At 36.2% G+C, this 23430-nt stretch overlaps 1 protein-coding gene across 1 annotated transcript in view; it reads left to right on the forward strand.

Annotated features, from left to right (window-relative positions):
• Positions 1–23430, forward strand: part of Maoa (monoamine oxidase A) — a 68115-nt gene that overhangs the window by 14340 nt on the left and 30345 nt on the right. Inside the window, exons 2-3 of the mRNA NM_173740.3 lie at positions 145–239; positions 5027–5164. Of these exons, the coding sequence (NP_776101.3) occupies positions 145–239; positions 5027–5164 (233 nt within the window). The remainder of the gene's footprint in view (positions 1–144; positions 240–5026; positions 5165–23430) is intronic.

Consider the following 23430-nt stretch of genomic DNA (forward strand, 5'->3'; position numbering starts at 1 on the left):
GCTAGTCATTTGAGAATCCTTTATGAGAGTTAATAATACTGGTAATTTTTTTTTAGAATAATAGCAAAATCAGCAGATTCTATGTAGATCTGGGATGTTTGGCATTTAGATGTTAACATTTTGTCTCTATTATTTTGCCTTTAGGATTGGCTGCTGCCAAACTATTGTCAGAATACAAAATTAATGTCTTGGTTCTGGAAGCCCGGGATAGAGTTGGAGGAAGAACATATACTGTGAGGGTAAGTGATTTCAAGACCTTATGGCATGTCATTTAAACTATAAATGGGGCACTTGAGGTCATAGCCCTAGAGGAGCTCTCATGAAATCACATAGTTAAGCCATTACTCCAACAATTCTAAACTATTTTATTGAGTAAGTGGACTTTTCTTTCTTCATTTTTTTGGAGACAGTGTTTTTCTCAGTATCTTAGGCTAGCCTTAAACCCACTATACATACCTGACTGACCTCAAATTCATCCTCCTACCTCAGTCGTCCAAGTGCTGGGATTATAGACATACACTAGTATGCCCAACATGTTTTTTTTTTTTTTTACAAGTGCTAACTGCATAGTGATGGGCTCTGACTTCAGTCACTCACATTCTAGAAACACACCCAATGGGAACAAATAACTTCATTACAATATTGTAATGTCTATATTATAGAGTCAAATTGAGTATGTATTACCTGTGGTAGTACAATAGTATGACTGGACTAAAAGTGATTTTGTATCCCTAATGTACACACACATGCACACACATAATACACATACATACACACACACACACACACACACACACACACACACACACACACATGCTGGAGTAGCCATTCTAATATCGAATAAAATCGACTTCCAGCCCAAAGTTATCAAAAAGGATAAGGAGGGATACTTCATACTCATCAAAGGTAACATCTACCAAGATGAACTCTCAATTCGAAAAGCTATGCTCCAAATGCAAGCACATCCACATTCATGAAAGAAACTTTACTAAAGCTCAAAGCATACATTTCACCACACACAATAACAGTAGGAGACTTCAACACCCTACTTGCTTCAGTGGACAGATCATTGAAACAGAAACGAAACAGAGACACAATGAACCTAACAGAAGTTATGAAACAAATGGATTTAACAGATATCTATAAAACAGTTTATCCTAAAACAAAAGCATATACCATCTTCTCAGCACCTCATGGCACCTTCTCCAAAAGTGACCATATAATTGGTCACAAAACAGGCCTCAACAGATACACGAAGATTGAAATAATCCCATGCATCCTATCAGATCACGATGGACTAAGGCCGGTCTTCAATGACAATCTAAACAATAGAGTGTCCACATACTTGAACAACACTCTACTCAATGATAACTTGATCAGGGAAGAAAGAAAAAAAAGAAAGAGAGAAAGAGAGAAAGAAAGAAAGAAAGAAAGAAAGAAAGAAAGAAAGAAAGAAAGAAGAAAGAGAGAGAGAGAGAGAGAGAGAGAGAGAGAGAGAGAAAGAAATTAAAGACTTTTTAGAATTTAATGAAAGTGAAGCCACAACATATCCAAACTTATGCAACACATTGAAAACAGTCCTAAGAGGGAAACTCATAGCTCTGAGTGCCTAGAGCTATGTCCAATACATATGAAGAACTCAAGAAGTTAGACTCCAGAGAAACAAATAACCGTATTTTAAAAATGAATACAGAACTAAAAAAAAGAATTCTCAACTGAGTTATATCAAATGACTGAGAATCACCCAAAGGGTTGTTCAACATCCTTAGTCATTAGGGAAATGCAAATCAAAACAACCCTGAGATTCCACCTCACACCAGTCAGAATGGCTAAGATCAGGAACGCAGGTGACAGCATATGCTGGCAAGGTTGTGGAGAAAGAGGAACACTCCTCCATTGCTGGTGGGATTGCAAGCTGGTACAACCACTCTGGAAATCAGTTTCATGGTTCCTCAGAAAATTGGACATAGCCTGAGAATCCAGGTGTACCACTCCAGGCCATATACCCAGAAGATGCTCCAACATGTAATAAAGACACATGATCCATTATATTCATAGCAGCCTTATTTATAATAGCCAGAAGCTGGAAAGAACCCAGATGTCCCTCAACAGAGGAATGGATACAGAAAATGTGGTACATTTACACAATGGAGTACTACTCAGCTATTAAAAACAGTGAATTTATGAAATTCTTAGGCAAATGGATGGATCTGGAGGATATCATCCTGAGTGAGGTAACCTAATCACAAAAGAACACACATGATATGCACTCATTGATAAGTGGATATTAGCCCAGAAGCACAGAATACCCAAGATACAATTCACAGACCACATGAAGCTCAAGAAGAAGGAAGACCAAAGTGTGGATACTTCTATCCTTCTTAGAAGGGAGAACAAAATACCCATGGAAGGAGTTACAGACAAAAAGTTCAGAGCTCAGACTGAAGGAATGACCATCCAAAGACTGCCCCACTGGTGATCCATCTTATATACAATCACCAATCCCAGACACTACTGTAGATGCCAAACAAGTGCTTGCTGACAAGAGCCTGATATAGCTGTCTCTTGAGATGCTCTGCCAGTGCCTGACAAATACAGAAGTGGATGCTCACTGCCATCCATTGGACTGAGCACAGGGTTCCCAAAGAAGGAGCTACAGAAAGTACCTAAGGAGCTGAAGCGCTTTGCAGCCCTATAGAAGGAACTACAATATGAACTAACCAGTATCCCCCAGAGCTCCCAAGGACTAAACCACCAACCAAAGTGTACACAAGATGGGACTCATGGCTCCAACTGTGTATGTAGCAGAGGATGGCCTAGTCAGTCATCAATGGGAGGAGAGGCGCTTGGTCCTGTGAAGGTTCTATGCCTCAATGTAGGGGAATACAGGGGCATGAAGCAGAAGTGGTTGAGTTTTTGAGCAGGGGGAGAGGGGAGGGAACAGGGGGTTTTCGGAGGGGAAACCAGGAAAGGGCATAACATTTGAAATGTAGATAAAGAAAATATCTAATAAAAAAAGAGTGTCAGTAGTCTAAATAAATGTTTGCACATTACATGTCTTTTTTTCTGTCTATGTTAAAGTAAGAGAAATCTATTGGTGTTTTATTCTTTAAAACATGTTAGAGACTAAAGAAGCTTCAGGAGACAGTATGGATAGTGAAGGAAAACATGAAGATTGTGATATCCAGATTTAAGAAGTCAAAATAGCACTTCACTACTACTTCTACAGTATAATGGAAACCACAAGTAACTCTCCTATTCAAATAAGTAAAATGCTAACTAAAATACACTATAGATCTAAGAGGGAAGTTAGAAATTAGTAGATATGGATTTTAAAGTGACATCTCAAAATCAATCATCCAAACTGGTGTGTGTGTGTGTGTGTGTGTGTGTGTGTGTGTGTGTGTGTGTGTGTGTGAGAGAGAGAGAGAGAGAGAGAGAGAGAGAGAGAGAGAGAGAGAGAACCCAGACCATAGTGGACAGGAAATGAATCACTTAGCTAAAACCTCATACTTAGAGTACATTTTTTTTCATAAGGAACATAAAAGCAGTTACTTCAGAGAGCTGCTAATATATTTCTTTGTGGTAGAACAATTTCTTATCATGCTAAATGCCAAACACCATGCCAAGGTTCCCTTGCCAACAACTTTAAAAACATGACTCCCATACAACAACTCATCAAATACTTGGGGTCTTGGTCAGCACTTCAAGAGCAACCTTCATCCTATACAGAATCTGTCTTGCATTTGTCTTCAAAATACTTTTGAAATCCATTGCTTACTAGTATTGTTACTGCTACATCATGGTTGGAACCACTGTCACCTCTAGGCCAGGTTAGTGTTCCCTGCTTTTATTTGTGTCCCTTTTATTAATCAATTTTTAGTATCACAGCAGTGAATGTGAGTCATTGAGATCAAAGTCATGTCTTCGCACTACTCAAAGCCTTCCAAAGCCCCAACTTCTCACTTAAGTACAAAACCAATGTCTCTCCAGTGTCCTGAGGGACCTTTACTTCACAGATTCTCTGACTGATGTTCTTCCTTATTCACTTTGTTCCAGCTAAGGTAAATAAGTGTATGAGGAGAGCTTTTCAGCCCTTCTCTTCAGGTTATGTTCCATCTTAGAACTAAGTGTAAAGTGCAAGAAAAGTTCATATGTGCATTTTCTCCTAGCTTCAAATCCGAAAAGAAACAGTTATCTGGTATTATTAGTGTCTCATAAATCTTTTCTGAAAAAAATATCTCATACCATTCCACCTATTTCTGCATGGTTTTCAACTACATTGGTTGTTACACAATAAAATATAATCAGATAAGTACGGGTAAATAAGCATTATGTCCACGCAAAAACTGATGCAAACAATAGAGTAGAAGGAAACCTTAGTGAACTTATTGCAAATATATAAAGGAATTGTAGGTTACCAATATTCAATTTGTTTAATAAATCAAATATGTTAGTAAAAACTCTAGAAATTGGAGAATTTAAGAGGGAAAAATAAAATACTTTAGTGCCTGAGAGAATTTACATGTTTGTAAATAATTAGTTATATGGGTATTTTATGCTTTTAAATATTATTTTGCCATGATGCATTTTCCCCGGAAATATTTTAAAATATCAGCAGGAGCCAATGAATGTGGGATGACTTAAGATTTCAACTGGTGGAAATCAGGGAGTTAGGGATTAATAAATCCATGGGCAACTCCTACAGCAATAATGGAAGAGAAAAATGCACATAATAAGTTAAGTGATTTTCAAAGGATCTAGATCAGCAGGATGTATTTTAGAGTTCTTTCTGTATTGTATTGTTGAATCAACCTCGTCAGTAGCTCTACAAATGGACATGCCTATTGAATTGTCAGACAGTGTTCTCCAGTTTTAAGTGGAAGAGAAAAAAGTTTTGAATTCCAGATGTACATTATAAAGGACATGTGAGACACAATTAAGTTATCAAATTAAAAATGATTTTTCATCATGAAAGGTTTCTAGATTACAAAATTTAGGTAATCTACTTTTTCTCTTTCTTCAGAATGAGCATGTTAAATGGGTAGATGTTGGTGGAGCTTATGTGGGACCAACCCAGAACAGAATCTTACGCTTGTCTAAGGAGCTAGGCATAGAGACCTATAAAGTGAATGTCAATGAGCGTCTAGTTCAATATGTCAAGGTAAGTCTGACTTTTATATATATGATCAATACATGAAGATTTTATTTGAGAAAGCTTTTGTTTATTTGTGATTATTCTTGTCTTTTTTTAAAATTTATTTTTAAAAATTATTTCATTGTGAATATTCACTTTACATGGTACAATGTATGTTATATAAGTGTATTATTATCATATAAGCATATATTGGATGTTAAGCATATTTTTTCTCATAGTCTTATACCTCTTTTTATTCCCCCTCCCATTAGCCTTCTTTATTCTTGTTTAGACAGTTTTGTTTCTACTTTTATAATGTCATAAAATCTAGGAACTGCAAATAAGGTAAAATATAATATTTCTCTTTCTTAGATTGTCTTATTTTGGCTAATATAATTGTCTTCAGTTGTTTCCAATTTCCTGCATATTTTTGACCTATATAGTTAAAAAAAACGTTCTTGTTAATGTATATCATGCTTTCTTGTATGACACCTAAGTTGATTCTATAATGTAGTTATTATGAATAATGCTGCAGCTATTATTAATATGTAAGTATCTCTGTGGTGCTTTGATAAGGAGTCCTTTGGGCAAATACCCAGGAATGGTAGATGTGGGCCACATGGCAGGTCTAATTTTAGTTTTTTAAGAGACCTCCACACTGATTTCCATAGTAGCTAGACTATGATTTCCATAGTAGCTAGTTTACATTCTTACTGAAGTGGTATATATGGATTTTCTTTTGCCCATATTTCCCCCAGGATTTGCTGTTATTTGTTTTTAATAATGGCCATTCTCACTATAGCATGATGGAATCTTAATGTAGTTTTTATTTCTCATCTTTTGTGAACTTATCTGTTAATGTTATTAGTCAGTTTATTGATCAAGTTCTTTTATTTCTTATTGTTTAGGGTTTTTTGTATTTTTAAAAATAAACTACAAATATTAATTCTCTATCAGATAGACAGCTTTTTTTCTCACTGAAAATATTGTTTTCATGTTCAGTATATTCTGATCATGGTTTCTTATCCCTTATCTCCTCCCATATCCTATCTCCTGATCCATTAGGAGAAACAGGGAAAACAGATAGATTAAAAAACCAGGATTTAAAAAATAATAGAAAAAAGCATAAGGGACTCACACACAGACACACACACACACACACATTCACCATGAAAATGCAAAAGCTTAGAAACTGAAATATACAAGTAAAAGATCATTAAGGTAAATCTCCAAACAAATCAACATGAGACAAAAAAAGAAAAAAAAATCTACAAAAATACTATTTCTGGTCGTGGGGCCTAAACTTAGTGTGGCTTGTAGACCTGGTTAGATTCCAATGGAGCAAACTAATTCTTTTGAAAGTATGTGCTGGTTAGAAATAGCTTCCTAGGGATGAGTACTTATTTAAACTTCTCCAATCTCAGCAGTCTGGCCTTAGCTGGCTTGAATCTGTGCAGGCCCAGCAGAAGCATTTTAATTTCACCAGGTTTCCCTTTGTCAGTTGGTGGCATTATTTCCCGAATAACAGGAATTCTATTTAGAAAAATCCCTAAATATACCTAAACCTTGAAGTGATTCTCTACGTTAATGTAGCAGTTTTCAAAGTCTCAGGTTTTATATCCTCTCTTAGTTACTTTTATATTGCTCTGACAAAACAATGACCAAAGTAAGTTATGAAAGAAAATATTTAATTGGGGTTATGATTTCAGAGAGTTAGTCTTTGATAGTGGAAAAAAATATAGGGTAGCAGTTCACCTGGGAGATTACATCCAGAACTGAAAGCAGGAGAGAAAGAGGTGGGTGGGAGGGAGGGAGGGACGGAGGGAGGGAGACACACACACACACACACACACACACACACACACACACACACACACAGGAAGAGAGAGAGAGAGAGAGAGAGAGAGAGAGAGAGAGAGAGAGAGAGAGAGAGAGAGAGAGAGAGAAACACATGAGAACACTGGGAATAGTTCAAGTCTTGAAATCTCCAAACTCATCCCCAGTGATGCATGTCCTCCAACAAAGCCACCACTCCAAATCCTTCCCAAACACTTCTACCAACTGGGCATCTAGTATTCGAACATATGAGCCTATGAGGTCATTGTCCAAAGTAAATTCTGAGACTCCAGGTAATAGTTTAATTGTTACCACTTGTAGAATCAAAAAGGAAATTACACACTTCTAAAGTGCAGTGCCATAGAATATATATTTACCATTCTAAAAGGGATGAATCAGGCCATAGCAAAGAAATACTGGACCAAAGAAATATTAAAACCCAGCAGGACAAACTCAAAATTGTGTAGCTCCATGTCTGATGTCAAAGGGCTCAGCTAGCTCTACCTTTCGGCCTTGCTGCAGCAAAGATAGTTTTTTCTTGGGATGTTTCCACTCCCTGTGTGCAATTCTCCTTAGTAAATATGTCATAACTCTGGCAGCTCTACCATTTTGGAGTTCCAATACTATCCAGGTTTCACATTCACTGCTCTATGAAGTGGCTTGTTAGATCCTTCCTGCTAGGACACGCCTGCCCCACTCCTTGCCTTATCAGCTCTTCTTAGCCCTGGAGGAAGATTCCACAACCCTATTTTACTTGTATTATCCTTCATGATTCTAAAGCCACAGCCATGAGGACAACATTGCCAAGTTTGACTACTAACTTGGGTTGAACCCAGCATCTTAGAATTACATTTGTAGCAGCTGTGATTTGTCATTGATTTTAAGGAACAGAAATTTCCTTAGGCCTTTTCTTTTTATAAGTTGGAAGCTTAGTTGGATGGGCTTTCTTCTGAGGGCATCCCTTCCTTTATCCTAATGCAGATCAGGCCTTGCCTTGATCTCATCACCTCTTTCAGCAAAAGCCTTGGCTCCAAAGTTTCCTAGTGCTCTTTTTCTCTTCAAACTATATTTTTTGCTCCCCTTGTTATTTTTCACTGTAGACTTGCTTAAGAGTGATTACTCATAACCAGGCAGCAGAGTCAATATTATGCTGCATTGAAATCTCTGTCAAAGAAATTAGTATATTAAGTTTCAATTTAGCCTTAAGCAAATATTTAGCACAAAAGCAGAAAGTTATTACATTTTTTTGCCAAAATACCACAAGAATGGTTTCTAGCCTGTGTGCTCATATTGTTCTCCTGAAGTCTCTTAAGGTAGGCTTTCATGGTTCACATAACTTTAAGCACTGTTGTAGGCCACAATCCTACTAGGGTGACATATTAAGCCCTACTTACAGTTTATGGTTCTCATAGGCTCATATATTTGAATACTTGGTCCAAAGTTGGTGAAATTATTTGAGACGGAATAGGAGGTATGGCCTTATTGAAAAAAGTGTGTCACTGAGGTTTCTAAAAACTTGTGCCATCTCCAGTATCTCTGCTTCCTACTTCTAATCAAGATTTGAACTCTCAGTTGTTCTTGCCACCAGCCTTTGATCTGTCACTATGCATTCTAACCTTTTGAAATGGTAAAACCAACAAAATGCTTTCTTTTATAAGTTGTCTTAGTCATGGTGTTTTGTCTAGTAGCAATAGAAAAGTAACTATGATACCTACAGAAACTCTCCCAGGATTTACCCTACTCCCCTTCCTAATACATTTGCATCCCACAGGGGATGGAGTTGCTTAGACAGACAGATGAACAAAGACAGGCAAGCAGGTAAACACACACACACACACACACACACACACACACACACAAACACACACACAGACACTCGCCCCTATGCAATCTTCCATAGTCCCAAGCAACTCCTGAGTCATGTAAGAGCCAGTTAGTTTTAAAGGCCCCAAAGAACATAATTTGAGGCCACATTAGCTTTTAACTTGGTGCTTCTCCTGCATTCTCACCAAGCATGTCTTTGAATACCTTGTTCCTTTGTTTTGTGTTTGGCTTTTCCTTTTGGAAAATATGCTTTGGTGGTGCATTTCCTAGTGTTTGAAGAAGAGGTTGTTTAAATTCAGTTCCTTAGATCTGCCTAAGGAACAATAGCTTTTGCCACTGTTATTGTTTCTCACGGAAGCCAAACATGTAGTGACTGGAACCTAGAAAAATGCTTGAGAAATTAACTTTCCAATCTGTTATTGTAGGCCATTTCCTGACTTATGTGGGAGGGGCTCATTTACATATACAAAACGACAGGATTTCCACACCAGTCACCACACCTCTTTGCAAAAGACACATCTCCCCTAACTGCATACAGGGGGCCAAAGCATTAGGAGTTTCCTAGGACACTTGGGATTTGTTCACAGTGATGTTCAACCAATAAGTCAGGAATCTTAGGAAACCTGATAAACATGTAACTTGAGATGCCTAGGGGTGCATGACAATAACACATTTGAGAAAATAAACAAGTAGCCTTTGGAAATATTGAGTACCTGTGGATTAAGAGAAGATCAAGAAATATTAAGAGGTTTTACAAAATCGTGACAGCTGAAGGTATATCTCAGGGGCAGAGCATTTGCATAGTATGTATGAGATTCAATCACCAACATCATTAAAATTATACAAAATATTTTAAAATATTGGCTTTATTAGGCTATAGTTAAAAGAGTTTTCTATTTTCTCATTTTTGCAAAGCATGATATTTTCCTAATAACAGTAAGAATAACAGCAGCTACCATTATGGAAATTTTTTACATTTTCATATCTAATGTGAAGAAGGAATCCAAATCCTTTATGCTTAACTATTTAAACAGCCATGCACTTTAATTGGTAACTGTGAAAATTAACCTGAAAGCTAACTTAGCAGACTTAGCCATAGTATTTCTTTCTTTCAATGAGTCAAGTGCTGAATAACCTTTATTGTTCCTAGAGGCTAATAAGAAAGGACTAAGTTCTTTTGTGTATGAACTCATTATATTCTTACATCTGCTCCACTAGGTTGTCCTGATTTCCCCCATTCTACAGAAGAAAAAAAAAAAAAACAACAACTAAGATTCAGTGAGGTAGAGTGATTTGACAATACTGTAAGAGTAATAACAGTCTATTAATCCCTGAAAGCATGTTCTTTATTACTTCACTATATATTCTAGAAAATGAAACTGAGTCAGTGATTAGAAAAGCAACAGGCCTTTGATATTTGTAAGATATCGTACCATCATTTTTTTAGTGAAGACTAGCTGATCAATAAGCAAATACCAACTGTATCTGTTAGTGAAAGACCATTTTTTTCACTTCCTGATTGTCAGTTTCACAATACTTTTGTATAGTTTAAATATTGATAATTTGCAGTTATGTACTCAGCTAAGGACTTTCTAGTTTCATAGTTATGCCCACTGTAAGATTTTAACAGAGGCATGTGGTAATTCAATGTCCCGTCCCCCCCCCCCCCCCCCCCCCGCCGTCTCTCTGGACCTTATTGATTCAGCTATACTGAGTGGCCAGTAGGACTCAGGGATCTGCCTGTCTGTCCTCCCAATGCTGACATTTAGATAGTAAGGGAAACATTGGATATTAAATGCTTATTGGAGTGATTAATTACTCATATTTGTAAATAAGATGATCCACTATTACATTTGTTTTTTTGGGTTTTTGTTTGTTTGTTTGTTTCGTTTGTTGAGACAGGGTTTTCTGTATAGTCCTGGATGAATGAGTTCCATTTAATTGTGGAAGCCTTTTATTAAATTTTGCGGTGTATAGTAAAGGATGTGGTGAGGGAACACCCAGATAGGATCAACACAAACATTTTCAGGACAAACTTTGATACAGAATTGACATATGCATTCTCAATTTCTCCCTACTTTTCACATCCTCTCTAAATAAAACTAGAGTCAGAAATATGCGGCAAATATTTACTTTTAAAGAGTGGTGTAATAAAGCTTTATTTGAAACTTCAGAAGCTTTCCTGATAGTAACAGCCTGGTAAACATTTTTCCCTAGTGCTGGATTTTCTATTCTGCTTATGGCTATTTACTCCAGGTTTCTGAACTCAAACGCTTTTCAGAATGTGTGTGTTCTAGAATACTAAGTACATGCTTTGCTAAGAGATGAGATTTGTTTCAGCCAAAATGTCTTGTAGAAGACAAAAGCTTTTATGTTACTTTGTCTCAATGCTTACTAATATGACCTTGCTTTTGACCCTTGGTTTACAAGTGTTTCTTTTGAATAAGGGGCATTTAATTTTAAGATTATTTAGCATCTTTTATATAGGAATGTATAGTACATATTTCTTTTGTTTGAAGAGAACGTTGGATTTTCACTTTCAACCCCTTTCAGACAGAAACAACAAAAAAAAAAAACCCCAAAAAACTAAAGGAATGTTGTTTATCCCTTTTACTTATCTAAATGTATCCTTTGTGAGTCTGTGATACTATTATTCCCTTTCAAATGCAGTGTGCTTATAGATGCTTTAACTCATTTGGATTTCTCATTTATAAATAGATTTTTTTGAAACAGGCTAAAATATTTAAATATTATTAGTTTGATCTATCAAATATAGAATATAAATATATATGTAGGAAGCTCCTGTAAATAGTCCTGAGTAATACACACACACACACACACACACACACACACACACACATTTTCAAAATCCTTAATTTGTTGCTTATGGGTTGGCAGAAATTGAGATGACAGAATTATGTTTAAAGCTTTACACAAGGCTAAGATTAGGGGTAGCTCAAGGGTAGATCTGGGTTTTCTCGCCACGATGAAAACAAAGGGCACTATCAATTTCTCATAGAGGCTCCGTTCTATGTACTATATATTTAGAATACCATTAAAAATTGGTTTCTACAATATAAATACTCTACTCAGTCAAAGTGGCAGCCTATAAAATATCAAAGCAAGCTTAGGAGATTTTTCTATCATTCCTTACCATTTTAGGTGTACAGTTCAGTAACATTAAGTGCATTCACACCATTGCACAACCATCACCAATAACTTTGTATATAATCCCCCTTTTTCATGGTAATTACAATGAAACACAGGGCCTTGTGTTAACCACTGACCTACTTCTTTTGTCACACAGAACCCCTTTGGTCTTTGCATTCCTCTTTAATCCTGATTCCCTTCTCTTCTATCCCTTCTACTATGGTTTGTCTGCCTGACTGTCTGTCTGTCTGTCCGTCTGCCTGCCTATCTATCTATCTATCTATCTATCTATCTATCTATCTATCTATCTATCCATCCATCCATCCATCCATCCATCCATCCATCCATCTATCTATCTATCTATCTATCTATCTATCTATCTATCTAATTGAAGACAAATTCTCACTATCTTGCCTCAACCTCCAAAGTATTGGGATTAGAGAGAATCAGTGGCATTCCTGGCTTTTTCATTCAGTTTTAATCAATAATAATTCACTATAGAAATTATATCTAGCCATTCACTGAAAATTATTAGAATTGCTCTGTCTTCTTGGAGTGGTTAGATATAAATGATTTCTCTTCCATTCTGTTTGTGGATCTGCAATCACCTTGGCAGTTGTAGTATTGGTATTTGGATTAATAGAATAACTTTCTGAATGGAATGGAATGTTGAATAAGCAGCTTTCTCCAGAGAAATTGAAAATCTAATTTCTGTAGATCCATACTGCTGAGGTTGAAATTCTGTTACTCGTCTGAGATTCAAATTTCTTAGAGAAAGCTGACTCTCCTTCCCTCAACAGCTTGTCAAGTGCGAATAATTCCTTACCTAAGTGTGGGACTTCATGTCCAACTTTCTGTGTAGCCCCTGATAAATCAACAGTGCTCCAGTGGAAGGTCACACATCCAAGAATATTTGAGCAGAATAACTTAGTTTTAATGGGTCTGGCTTTATTTTTAAAATGGACAAAATGTTGGATGGGAAGTGTATGGAGGTGGGTGTGAGAAGAGTTGGTCAAATATGATCAAGACATGTTTGAACTTCTTAAAGAACTCATAAAAATATAGTTAGAAAAGAAAAGTAAAAAAAAAAAAGAAAGGAAGGAAGAAAAAATGCTTTCCTTTTCCTTGCTTTCTGCTTCTTTCCTGTGTCCTTCGCTGTAACCCCTACCCTCATCCTACAAGACACACACAAACAGCAATCAAAAGGCTCAATGTTTGATCCTAACTTTTCAAGCTCTTGCCCAGTTGCATTGTAACTATTGATACCTGAAAAATACTTCAATGTCCTATGAGTCTCATTCTTATTCCATTCTGGCCACTTCCTGAAGAAGAAAACTTCAGCTGTCCCATGAATGAATACATGTTGGTTTCACCAGAAAGTGATTTCTGTCATTCCCCAGTACTCTGACAAGATTGCTGTTACAATGTAATTCTCTGTCTCAGGTATCGACTTTTCACCTCTAGGTCAAATTTAAAAAAGAATAATTTTGGGAAGCTTAGTCTCAGCATTCTAGTGACTAATTCTACTGAGATAAGAAAACAGTTTTAAGAATGATGTTGGTTCAGGGTCTTATGGAAATAACACAAAAAGACAGTTGTGAAGCCTCATTAATAACTATCCTTGCAAAATAGAATTTGAAATAAGGACACAAATAATAATAATAATGCCAAAACCTGATGTTTGAGTAGTTCAGCACTATTTCTATAAAACTGCTTTTTATTTTTTTGTTTTGCATTTGAGTTTCATGAAATCAGAGGAAAATCCTCAATCGAACCATACAAATATTCTCAAATATTAACTACCACTCGGGATAATGCATAGCTTTGCCTTGAAGGCTATGAAAATAAGTATTTTTTATTCAATAAGATTGTTCTCGTCTTAACACTTTCAAACAAAGGGGTTAATTACTAAACTCTTCCATTCCATTTCATTCCCGTATCTTTCCTGTAACTCACAGGCCTCACATGTGACTCACAAGCTGAGATTTAATTTTGTGTGTTTGTCAAAGTGCTCTGTGGCCTAGTTTCCATAGCTATATCCAGGAGGTAAATGTCTAAAAAATAATCATACTTCAGAGACAATAGGAGAGAATCAATTTTGTAAAACTTTCTGACTAGTGTGATAAAAGCAGACACTGGAGCACAGAAATGAGAGTAGTTGCTAATTGATTATTTGGGTACTTACTGATGGAATAGTCCTAAACACCTGTGGCAGTTTAAAAACATACTTCTCTGATGTCCAAATACTAGGAAGATTGTACTTATACTCCAAGCATAATCTTCATATGTTACACCATCATTGCCTCCATCATCATGATACTAGAATAACCAGTGAATTAACTTCTTCCAGTTCAGGGGCAAACTTTCATCTGCCCTATCACTTGAACATATAACATTGACATATTCAGTTGTCTAGCTAAAAATTCTATTCCACCTTTGTTTTTGTTTTTGTTTGTTTGTTTGTTTGTTTGTTTTACCTTCTATGACATAATTTCTTACTTGGTTGTCTTGTGACAAATAGATAAGTACTCATGGCAGAGATTCTGTACAGAGTCCACTAGATATGGAAACCATTTCAGTTTATTTCAATTGTCCTACTCAGTGTAATGGGACAATTACACTGTCCAGAAGGGTTAAATGTAATGTCTTCTTACAGGTTATAGGTAGAAGCTAAATTGTTCTGGCTATCATTGCTATTCTTTCATCTCATGTTTTCTCATACTATCTCAGTCTCCTGCCAGCGGTAGCCAGAATGTGAAAAAAATAACATCTAGGGAAATATTTTCTGAGTGTTTGCTGTCTGAAGAACATCAGTCTAAAAAAATATACTGTAGAAATTTAGTAGTCAGATACATTTTGGAAGTACTCCATATTCTAAACTCATATTAGACAGTCAAGATTCTCATTAGCAAATTAGAAATCTGAGTCAGGCAGTAAAAAAGTTTACTTCACTATAAGCTAAGAATTCCCAAATTTATGACCCTAGAGCCCATTTTCATATAGCATTTGGAAAGATTAGTGTGAGAAATGCTAATGTATGAAAAGATTTTAGAGAATTACATTCCCAAAGGGACTAAGTCTTTCTCCTTTTAAGTTCTAGTCAATATGATAGTAATGTTGGGTAAATTTTGTATGTAGATCTGATACTAAAAGCCAGTGCTGAGTTAACATTTCATAGGTTTTTATTTTGGGAGCGGTGGGTGGTACAGAAAGAGGAACTCATTTGTGTTGAAAATGACCAGACATTTTCTGGGAAAAGTAGATGTGATACAAACTAGGCTGTAAAAAGCAGTCACTTCATTTCCCCCTTTGTACCTTTATTTAACAAACATTTATTGGAATTCTGCTAGTCACAAGACAGTGTAAGTATAGCATTATAAACATTTGAAGCATTGTTTTCTTTGGTGCATTGAGAATAATCTTGAAAGTTAGTCCATATAAAAATCAGTGAGCCTGGCCAAGGTCAGCGGCAATGTTCTTGTCATTCATCAGAGAATCACAAGGAGTTTATGACTCACAAGGAGTTTATGACCTAGGTACCTAGGTGGGATTATTGAGACCACATATTTCCAGATCATTGTTTGCTCAGAACTATATCTTCCAGGTCTAGGAGTGACCCTGGTAAGTTTTTAAAGGAGGATCCAGATCAGTGACTTTGCAGGACAGATTTGCCAACTCTTAGTAACATGGAGAGTGATGGAATGGTAGGTGGCATGAGGCAACCTGAACTAAGAGCATAGAGACGTGAACTCCATTCTATCTGTTAGGCACTAATAGGGTTTAAACACAATGTATATACACATACACACATACACATGCCTCTCTACAAGTATGGTAAAATTACTATAGTATAAACGATTGAATATCTTCAAAGATATATATAACTTATAAAATCATCCAAAGCTACCCAAATTTTATTACCTTATGGTGCATCTTACATATGATGATATAGTATTATCTGGGGGTAGTGAAAGCAAGAGAATTATAAGTAACTCAGAACAGCTTATGATATTCACAGCTTATAATATCTTTATTCAGCATAGTTTCTCATTTCAATATTTTAGATCAGATAATTATTTATCATAGAGGGCTGTTCTTTTAATTATAGGATGTGTAACATCATCCCGTGCCCAGTTGTAACAATTGTAACAATCAAGACTATCTACCAACATTAACAAATATACCTAGGGAACAAAAATCTCCCTTGGTTGAGGACCCTTATGTAGTCTAATAGTATTGATCATTTTAGGTTAATGAAGTCTAATTTTTTTAAAACTCTAAATAGCCAAATAAAATGCTGTTAAAATGGCTAACCTATGTATCCTCTAATGTCTCAAGTACTTAAACATAAGGGACTCAATTATAAGCTTCTATGGGACTTGGTATAAGGTCGATAGAATCGCCCTCAAATGCTCAAAAGATCCAAGTGATTACAATATGACACTTTATTGGGCCTGGTATATAGAACCTGAAGACTGTGTTATGGAAAGACCCTGGTTCATATTAAACCACTCAAGTAGTGGTTTAGGAGACAAGTCTTTAAGATAAGGATTAAAAATCAATAATCCCACAAATGAAGGATGATAGAATCTCAACAACTACATACAGGTTGATAGAATAGCAACAGCCAGGAGGAGGGTTCTGAGAGAAATGAAATGACTTGTTAGTTTCATTTTAGTGCTGTTTAAGATAGTTTTAAGCCATGGAAAGAACAGTTCTCTTTGGATTTTAGAAGTAACATAACCATACTATTTGCTCATTAATTCCACAAAGCTGTGCTTTTCAGGGCAGGGACATAGTTAAGTATTAGAGAACTTGTTTAGAATGTGCAAGACTGGTGTGAGGTGACCACAGGGTATCCCATATCAGGGTCCTTTTGATTAACATTTCCCTGATGACTAAGGTTGTTTGCAGCCCCATGGGGGGAGCAACATTGTCAACAGGCCAGACCCCCTGGAGCTCCTGGGGACTGGACCACCAACCAAAGAGTACATGTGGAGGGACCCGTGGTTCCAGCCACATATGTGTCAGAGGATGGCCTTGTTGGACATCAGTGGGAGCAGTGGCCCTTGGGCTTGAGGGGGTTCGATGCCCCAGTGTAGGGGAATGCCAGGGCTGGAAGGCGGGTAAGTAGATGGGGGAGCATGCTCATAAAGGCAGGGGTGGGGGGATGGGATAGAGGATTTCCAGAGGGGAGACCTGGAAAGGGGATAACATTTGAAATGTAAATAAAGAAAATATACAATAAAAGAAAAAAAAAAGAATGTGCAAGACTCTGCATTGAATCTATAGTATGCATAGGTAGGTCTGTAGGTATGTATGTTGGTAGGTAGTAGGTAGATAGTTAGATAGATAGATAGATAGATAGATAGATAGATAGATAGATAGATAGATAGAAAGATAGATAGATAGGATCATTGAATGAAGTTTAGAATAATAATTATCAAATTGTTCTACAGAGTTGCAATCTTTAGTATAAGCTCTCATTGTCATTTCTCTTCTGAACCATCAGACCTAATGATTTGGAAGTGTCATGGCAGACAGAGATGATAACCTCTACGTAAATAATTTGAGCATAAGTCTCTTAAGATTTAAATTTTTTAACCTTTGAAACAGTCTTTTATAGCCCAGGCTCTTTTTGAACTTATGATCTTTTATGAAGATTATTTTAGCCAAGAGTTTGATGTTACGCTGGGTAATATAGAGAGAGCATCTTTCAACCCCCTTTTCAGAGTCACCAAAGTGAGTATGGATATGGTAGCACACACATATAATACTGACTCTTAGGAGGTAGAGACAGGAGAATTGTGAATTTGAGGCTAGTCTGTACTACATTAACAAGACTTTATCTAAAAAAATAACAAAACTCCACACTCTCTAAAACAGTTATTATCAAAAAGACAAAAGTATTGCATACGGACAAAAGGCATCAGAACCCTCATACATTGCTAGGAAAAACCTGAAAAATAGTGCAGCCACTTTTGGAAAATAGTTTAGCAATTCTTCAAAATACAGTGGGGGAGAATAGAGAATGACTATCAATGAGTCAGAGTTTCTTCACAGGGTTGAAAAAATGTTATAAATTTGGATATACTCATGGTTACACACTTACAATACCAAAATCCACTGTATTGTAACTTTAAAAGGATAGATTATGAGGTGTGTGAATGATAGGTCAATATGCCTATTAAACAGCTGTATATCATCCCAATATTTCCATCTTTCAACTACCCTTTTCTCCTAAATTAATGGCATTTAAAGTGAAAGAGGAAAATACTTTTAAAAGACTGTCCTGCCAGTGATCTTTAGTTATGCAAGAGACTACAGGGGAAAAAAATTCTAAACTTAATATTCTTTCTATCTTAATTCCTGGGGAAAGATCACCTAAACATTTATTTAAGCCTCTTCAGTCTTGTTGTAAGAGCATCATTTATACCTTAGTGTGAATCTTCTTTTTCTACAGTCTGAGATACTCATCTTAGGTATCAACTGTGTTAACTGGTTGTTGTGCAAATCTTGAAATGGGGGCATAATATGATAAGGACTAGTTCATGAGCAAAATGCAGAATCTATGAGATGCAGACCACAGTTTCATACTCATGAACAGAGAGAACAGAGACAAAAATGTAAACTATAGCACTGTATAAATATAACAACAAAATTAAATGGTAGAAAAGTTGCCTAGGGAAATAGAAAATGTTTGGTTGAGGAAAAAAGAAAAGGTTGAGGATGGAACCTTTGAAGGCTCAGTGGATCAAAGAATGGGGAGAAAATGTTTGGCAAGTAGGTGGATATTTGGGAAAACCAACACAGTTCACTGGGGTGCATCAGATGCAGCAAAATGCTAATGGTATAGACAAATTCATACGGGTTGGAAAAGCATGTTCCCAAGCCAATCCAAAAGCTATTTGTTTTCTAGATGATTAAAGAAAGGTTTTGTTTTGTTTTTTGGTGGCCTCTCAGTTACTTAAAATACTATGATTGTCCTCACTTCCTTTTGGTTAACTAAAGTATGAAGGTATAAATAAGAAAACTTTTTCCATGTGCCAGTCAGTAAGTGCTACTTGCTTAGTATAAATTTAGCTCATCTTGCAGTTTAGGGGAGCCATAAACTATCATGTCCTGTTAATAACATCCTATTATTATGAACACTGAGAGATTAAAGATGTGATTTCTCAAATGGACTTAAATATTTGGGAGTATGATTCTAGAAACACTGTGCTCTACTCAACACAAGTAATTTCTGCTATGCCAGTCCTTCAGAGATTAAGACTATTTTGGAAAATAGTACGGTTTTAGAATATAGGTAGAAAATGAACAGTTGTTACTCTGGATTTTTTTATTTCCTTTTATTTTTAAAAAGTAATAGTTATTTGGAAGTACTGTTTTAGAGACCCTTGAGGTCACGAAGGTCTTTTCTTTTCATTTCATTTCTTTTCTTTTCTTTATTAGATAGTTTCATTATTTATATTTCAAATGCTATCCTGAAAGTCCCCTAAACCCTCCCCCACTCTACTCCCCAACCCACCCACTCCCACTTCTTGGCCCTGGCATTCCCCTGTACTAGGGCATATAAAGTTTGCAAGACCTAAGAGCCTCCCTTCCCAATGATGGCTGACTAGGCCATCTTGTGCTACATATGCAACTAGAGACACAAGCTCTGTCTGAGGGTACTGGTTAGTTCATATTGTTGTTCCACCTATAGGGTGGCAGACCCCTTCAGCTCCTTTGGTCCTTTCTCTAGCTTCTCCATTGGGGGCCCTGTGTTCCATCCTATAGATGACTGTGAGCATCCACTTCTGTATTTGCCAGGCACTGGCCTAGCCTCACACGAGACAGCTATATCAGGGAGGGTTCTTTCGGCAAAATCTTGCTGGCATATGCAATAGTGTCTGGGTTTGGTGGCTGGTTATGGGATGGATCTCCAGGTGGGGTAGTCTCTGGATGGTCTATCGTTTCATCTCAGCTCTAAAATTTGTTTCTGTAACTCCTTCCATGGGTATTTTTTCCCCCTATTCTAAGGAGGAATGAAGTATCCACATGTTGGTTTTCCTTCTTCTTGATTTTCTTGTGTTTTGCAAATTGTATCTTGGGTATTCTAAGTTTCTGGGCTATATCCACTTATCAGTGAGTGCATATCAAGTGACTTCTTTTGTGATTGGGTTACCTCACTCAGGATGATATCTTCCAGATAAATCCATTTGCCCAAGAATTTCATAAATTCATTCTTTTTAATAGCTGAGTAGTACTCCATTGTGTAAATGTACCACATTTTCTGTATCCATTCCTCTGTTGAGGGACATCTGGCTTTTTTACAGCATCTGGCTATTATAAATAAGGCTGCTATGAACATAGTGGAGCATGTGAAGGTGTTTTCTTGATGAGAGTTTGTTTTACATTGAGAAACTGCTGAGAAACTATGGAGTCTACTCTCAGGCTTGTTTCCCTCAGCCAAGAGCCAATCTGAGGCCTTTTAATGAATATTATTTTAGAGATTCACACATGTCAAAGTAGTCTCCAGTTTTGAAATCTAGAAGTGTGAAAAAGAAGAAAGTTGTTGCCAGTTCCTTGTAGCATATATATGCTTTTATAGAAGATTTATGTTTTCTGGAAAATGGAGACAGAAAAGCCAGAGACTGATAAAGATGAAACTAACCAATTATTTACCTACTTCGTGCCTTTGTCATCATGCTAAAAGTTTACATCTTTTAGACTATCTATAGCTTCCATTATTAATGAGATTGCTAGGGTATTCTCCTCTCACCCTGTCCTTTAACCTTTTCTGGATCTTTGTGTCTTTGTGAAGCCTTAGATTGAGGGGATCTATAAGTATTGCTTTGTAAGGAGATTTTCATCAGCAATATGACACATATAATACTTTAATGATTAATAAGAATATTTTAAAATTACTTTTCTTTGCCAGGTGTGGTGTTCCATACTTTTAATCCCAGCACTTGGGAAGCCAAGATAGGTGAATAACTAGCTGTTAGTTCAAGGCCAGCCTCATCAACATTTCAAGTTCCATGCCAGCCAAGGCTACATAGAGAGACCCTATCTCAAAAACATTTCTTTTCAAAGCAAAGGTCAATTTTTGGATATGACTATTCATTATTCTTTGAGTACAGATTCACTTTATAGAGAGAATATAGATTCTTTTGAGTTTTCAAATTAGAGAAGAACCAGCTGTTCCAAGGGCTTCACAGCCTCTCTCCTCTCCAGAATTTTTTTTTTCTTGTGTAAAATGTTTGTCCATTTCTTTCAGAAAATGTGTTTGCCTTTCCCAAAGATGACCATGTTTCTTTGATAATCATACCCCTGTACATTTTTCTTTGTAATTTTAATATTAGAAAAAGGACAGATACATGGAGGGTATTTGTAAGATTATATGTGAGAATTCTCTTTATTTTATTGTGGAACTTTAAAATGCATCTATAACAAACCTGTCTTCACATTCCATCAACAGTATATGAATAAGGAAATACATTTTATGAAGAAAGGCTTCCGAGGAGAAAATTATACTGTTTCCCAGCTATTTTCACTAGGCTTTAGTTTCCTTATTTATAAAATGGAAATATTAGTAGTTCTTGCCTCCACAGAGCTGATGGGAACATTACATGAGATAACGTATATGAAGAGTTTCAGCCACTGCCAGGCATGGAGAAAGCTTAATGAATGTTTGATGATGGTCATGACAGTGATAAAGGATTTTGAGTCTCAAAAAGTTGGATTGTAGCATTTCATCATAGTGTTTTGTGATAAGAAATCAGATCACATAATCAACCAAGGATATTTGAATTTGCTAGTGGAAAGGAAATTCACTTCTTTTCATTTAATGGATGCCAGGTATTCTTATTCAGGTGTCAGGGTGGGAAGACTTTACGTATACTGTCACACCTCGTGCCTCTGCCTTGATAGGATTATTTTCCTTGTACCTTTTTGAAAGCCTGGCACACATTTAGTATTGTGCAGTGCATGAAGTTGACTTTCTACAGAATTTATTAATCAAAACATCAAACTTTCATGAGAAATTGTATTAGCAGAAAAGATTTAGGCTTTATAAATATTGAGAATTTATTTATTTTTAACTATAATTGTCCCTTGGTATTTATAAAGGATTGGTTTCAGAACTTCCTGTGAAAATCAAGATCTGGGAATACTTAAGTGAAGTGTTATTTTCATATACCTTATTCATATTCTCCTGTGTGCTTTAAATAATATATAGATTGCTTATAATATCTGGCATATGTAAATGCTATCTAAATAACTGCTATAATTTTTTATTGAGGGAATAATAACAATAAAGACATCTCTACATGCTAAGTATAGCTTTTTTAAAAATACTTTTTATCTGTAGTTGGTTGGATCTGCAGATTGAGAACCTGAGGAACCACTAAAGGATTCAAATTTGTAGATTGTGCCTTATAATCGACCTAATCTTTCTTGTTTTTCTAAGAGTCCACCATCTATTTACCCTTGTTTTGCTTAGCATAGTATGTGTTACACAACGAAGTGAAATAAATGATTTCTAAATATCAAGCTATCTTGGCATTACACGCTTTAGTACTAAGCCGAAAAAAACAACTTGAGCTAATAAAGAGAGTTTATGAGGCTGAAACTTCACACTTCAAAATCTACACAAAGCAGAACTCTAACAAATTAGGGAAAGGATTCATGGTCTTTATAACAGGAAACATCTGTTTGGCATGTTGCCTTGGGGAAGAGAATCCACATTCCATTCTCTTGTGTACTTGGTTTATCATGAACTACAGGGTCAAATCTTCCAAGAGTATATGATTAGCCAAGGTCAGATCAAAAACTCATAGCTGGGCTAGATCAGGAGTTGGGCAGAAGAAACTAAGCCTTCCTACCTATTTTAATGGCATCTGGGACCATGGTCCTTACATAATAATAATTACACAGGGGAGTGTCAGTTTTGCAAATGGAAATCAGGGTACATGTAGAAAATAAAAATGGATGTTAAACATTTAAACTGGTAAATGCCTATTGTTCCACACTGCAGAAGTCTGATTCTTTACACTAAACATAATAGTCTTTGCAGTGTTCGTTTAATCTGTGTAAACCTTTAAAGCTTGATCTGAGACCTGCATTGTGTGTATCCAAAGATGGTCTTCCATTTAGTCACTCATATATGATCACCATTCCAGGAAGATTTAATAAGAATGTTATGGTTTCAGCATTTACACTAAAATGAGTTTTATCTTTATTTACTTATTTGTTCAAGTACGTAAAAAATGAGTCAAAAATCTATAATTTCCTATAAACTAAAACAGCTAACACAACATTGGGGAAAATTTTAGTGTTTTTGTTAAAATTAGGCTTGTTTAAGTGAAATATATTTAATTTCCTTCAATGGGAATGTTTTTGGTATGGTAGAAGATCCATTTGCTTTTAAAATGGTTTAGGTGGGAGTTGGAAGATGGCTCAGCAGATACAGTGTTTTCTGTGCAAGCATGATGATCTAA

The sequence above is a fragment of the Mus musculus genome, chromosome X (assembly GCF_000001635.26).
Source record: "Mus musculus strain C57BL/6J chromosome X, GRCm38.p6 C57BL/6J".
NCBI lineage: Eukaryota > Metazoa > Chordata > Mammalia > Rodentia > Muridae > Mus > Mus musculus.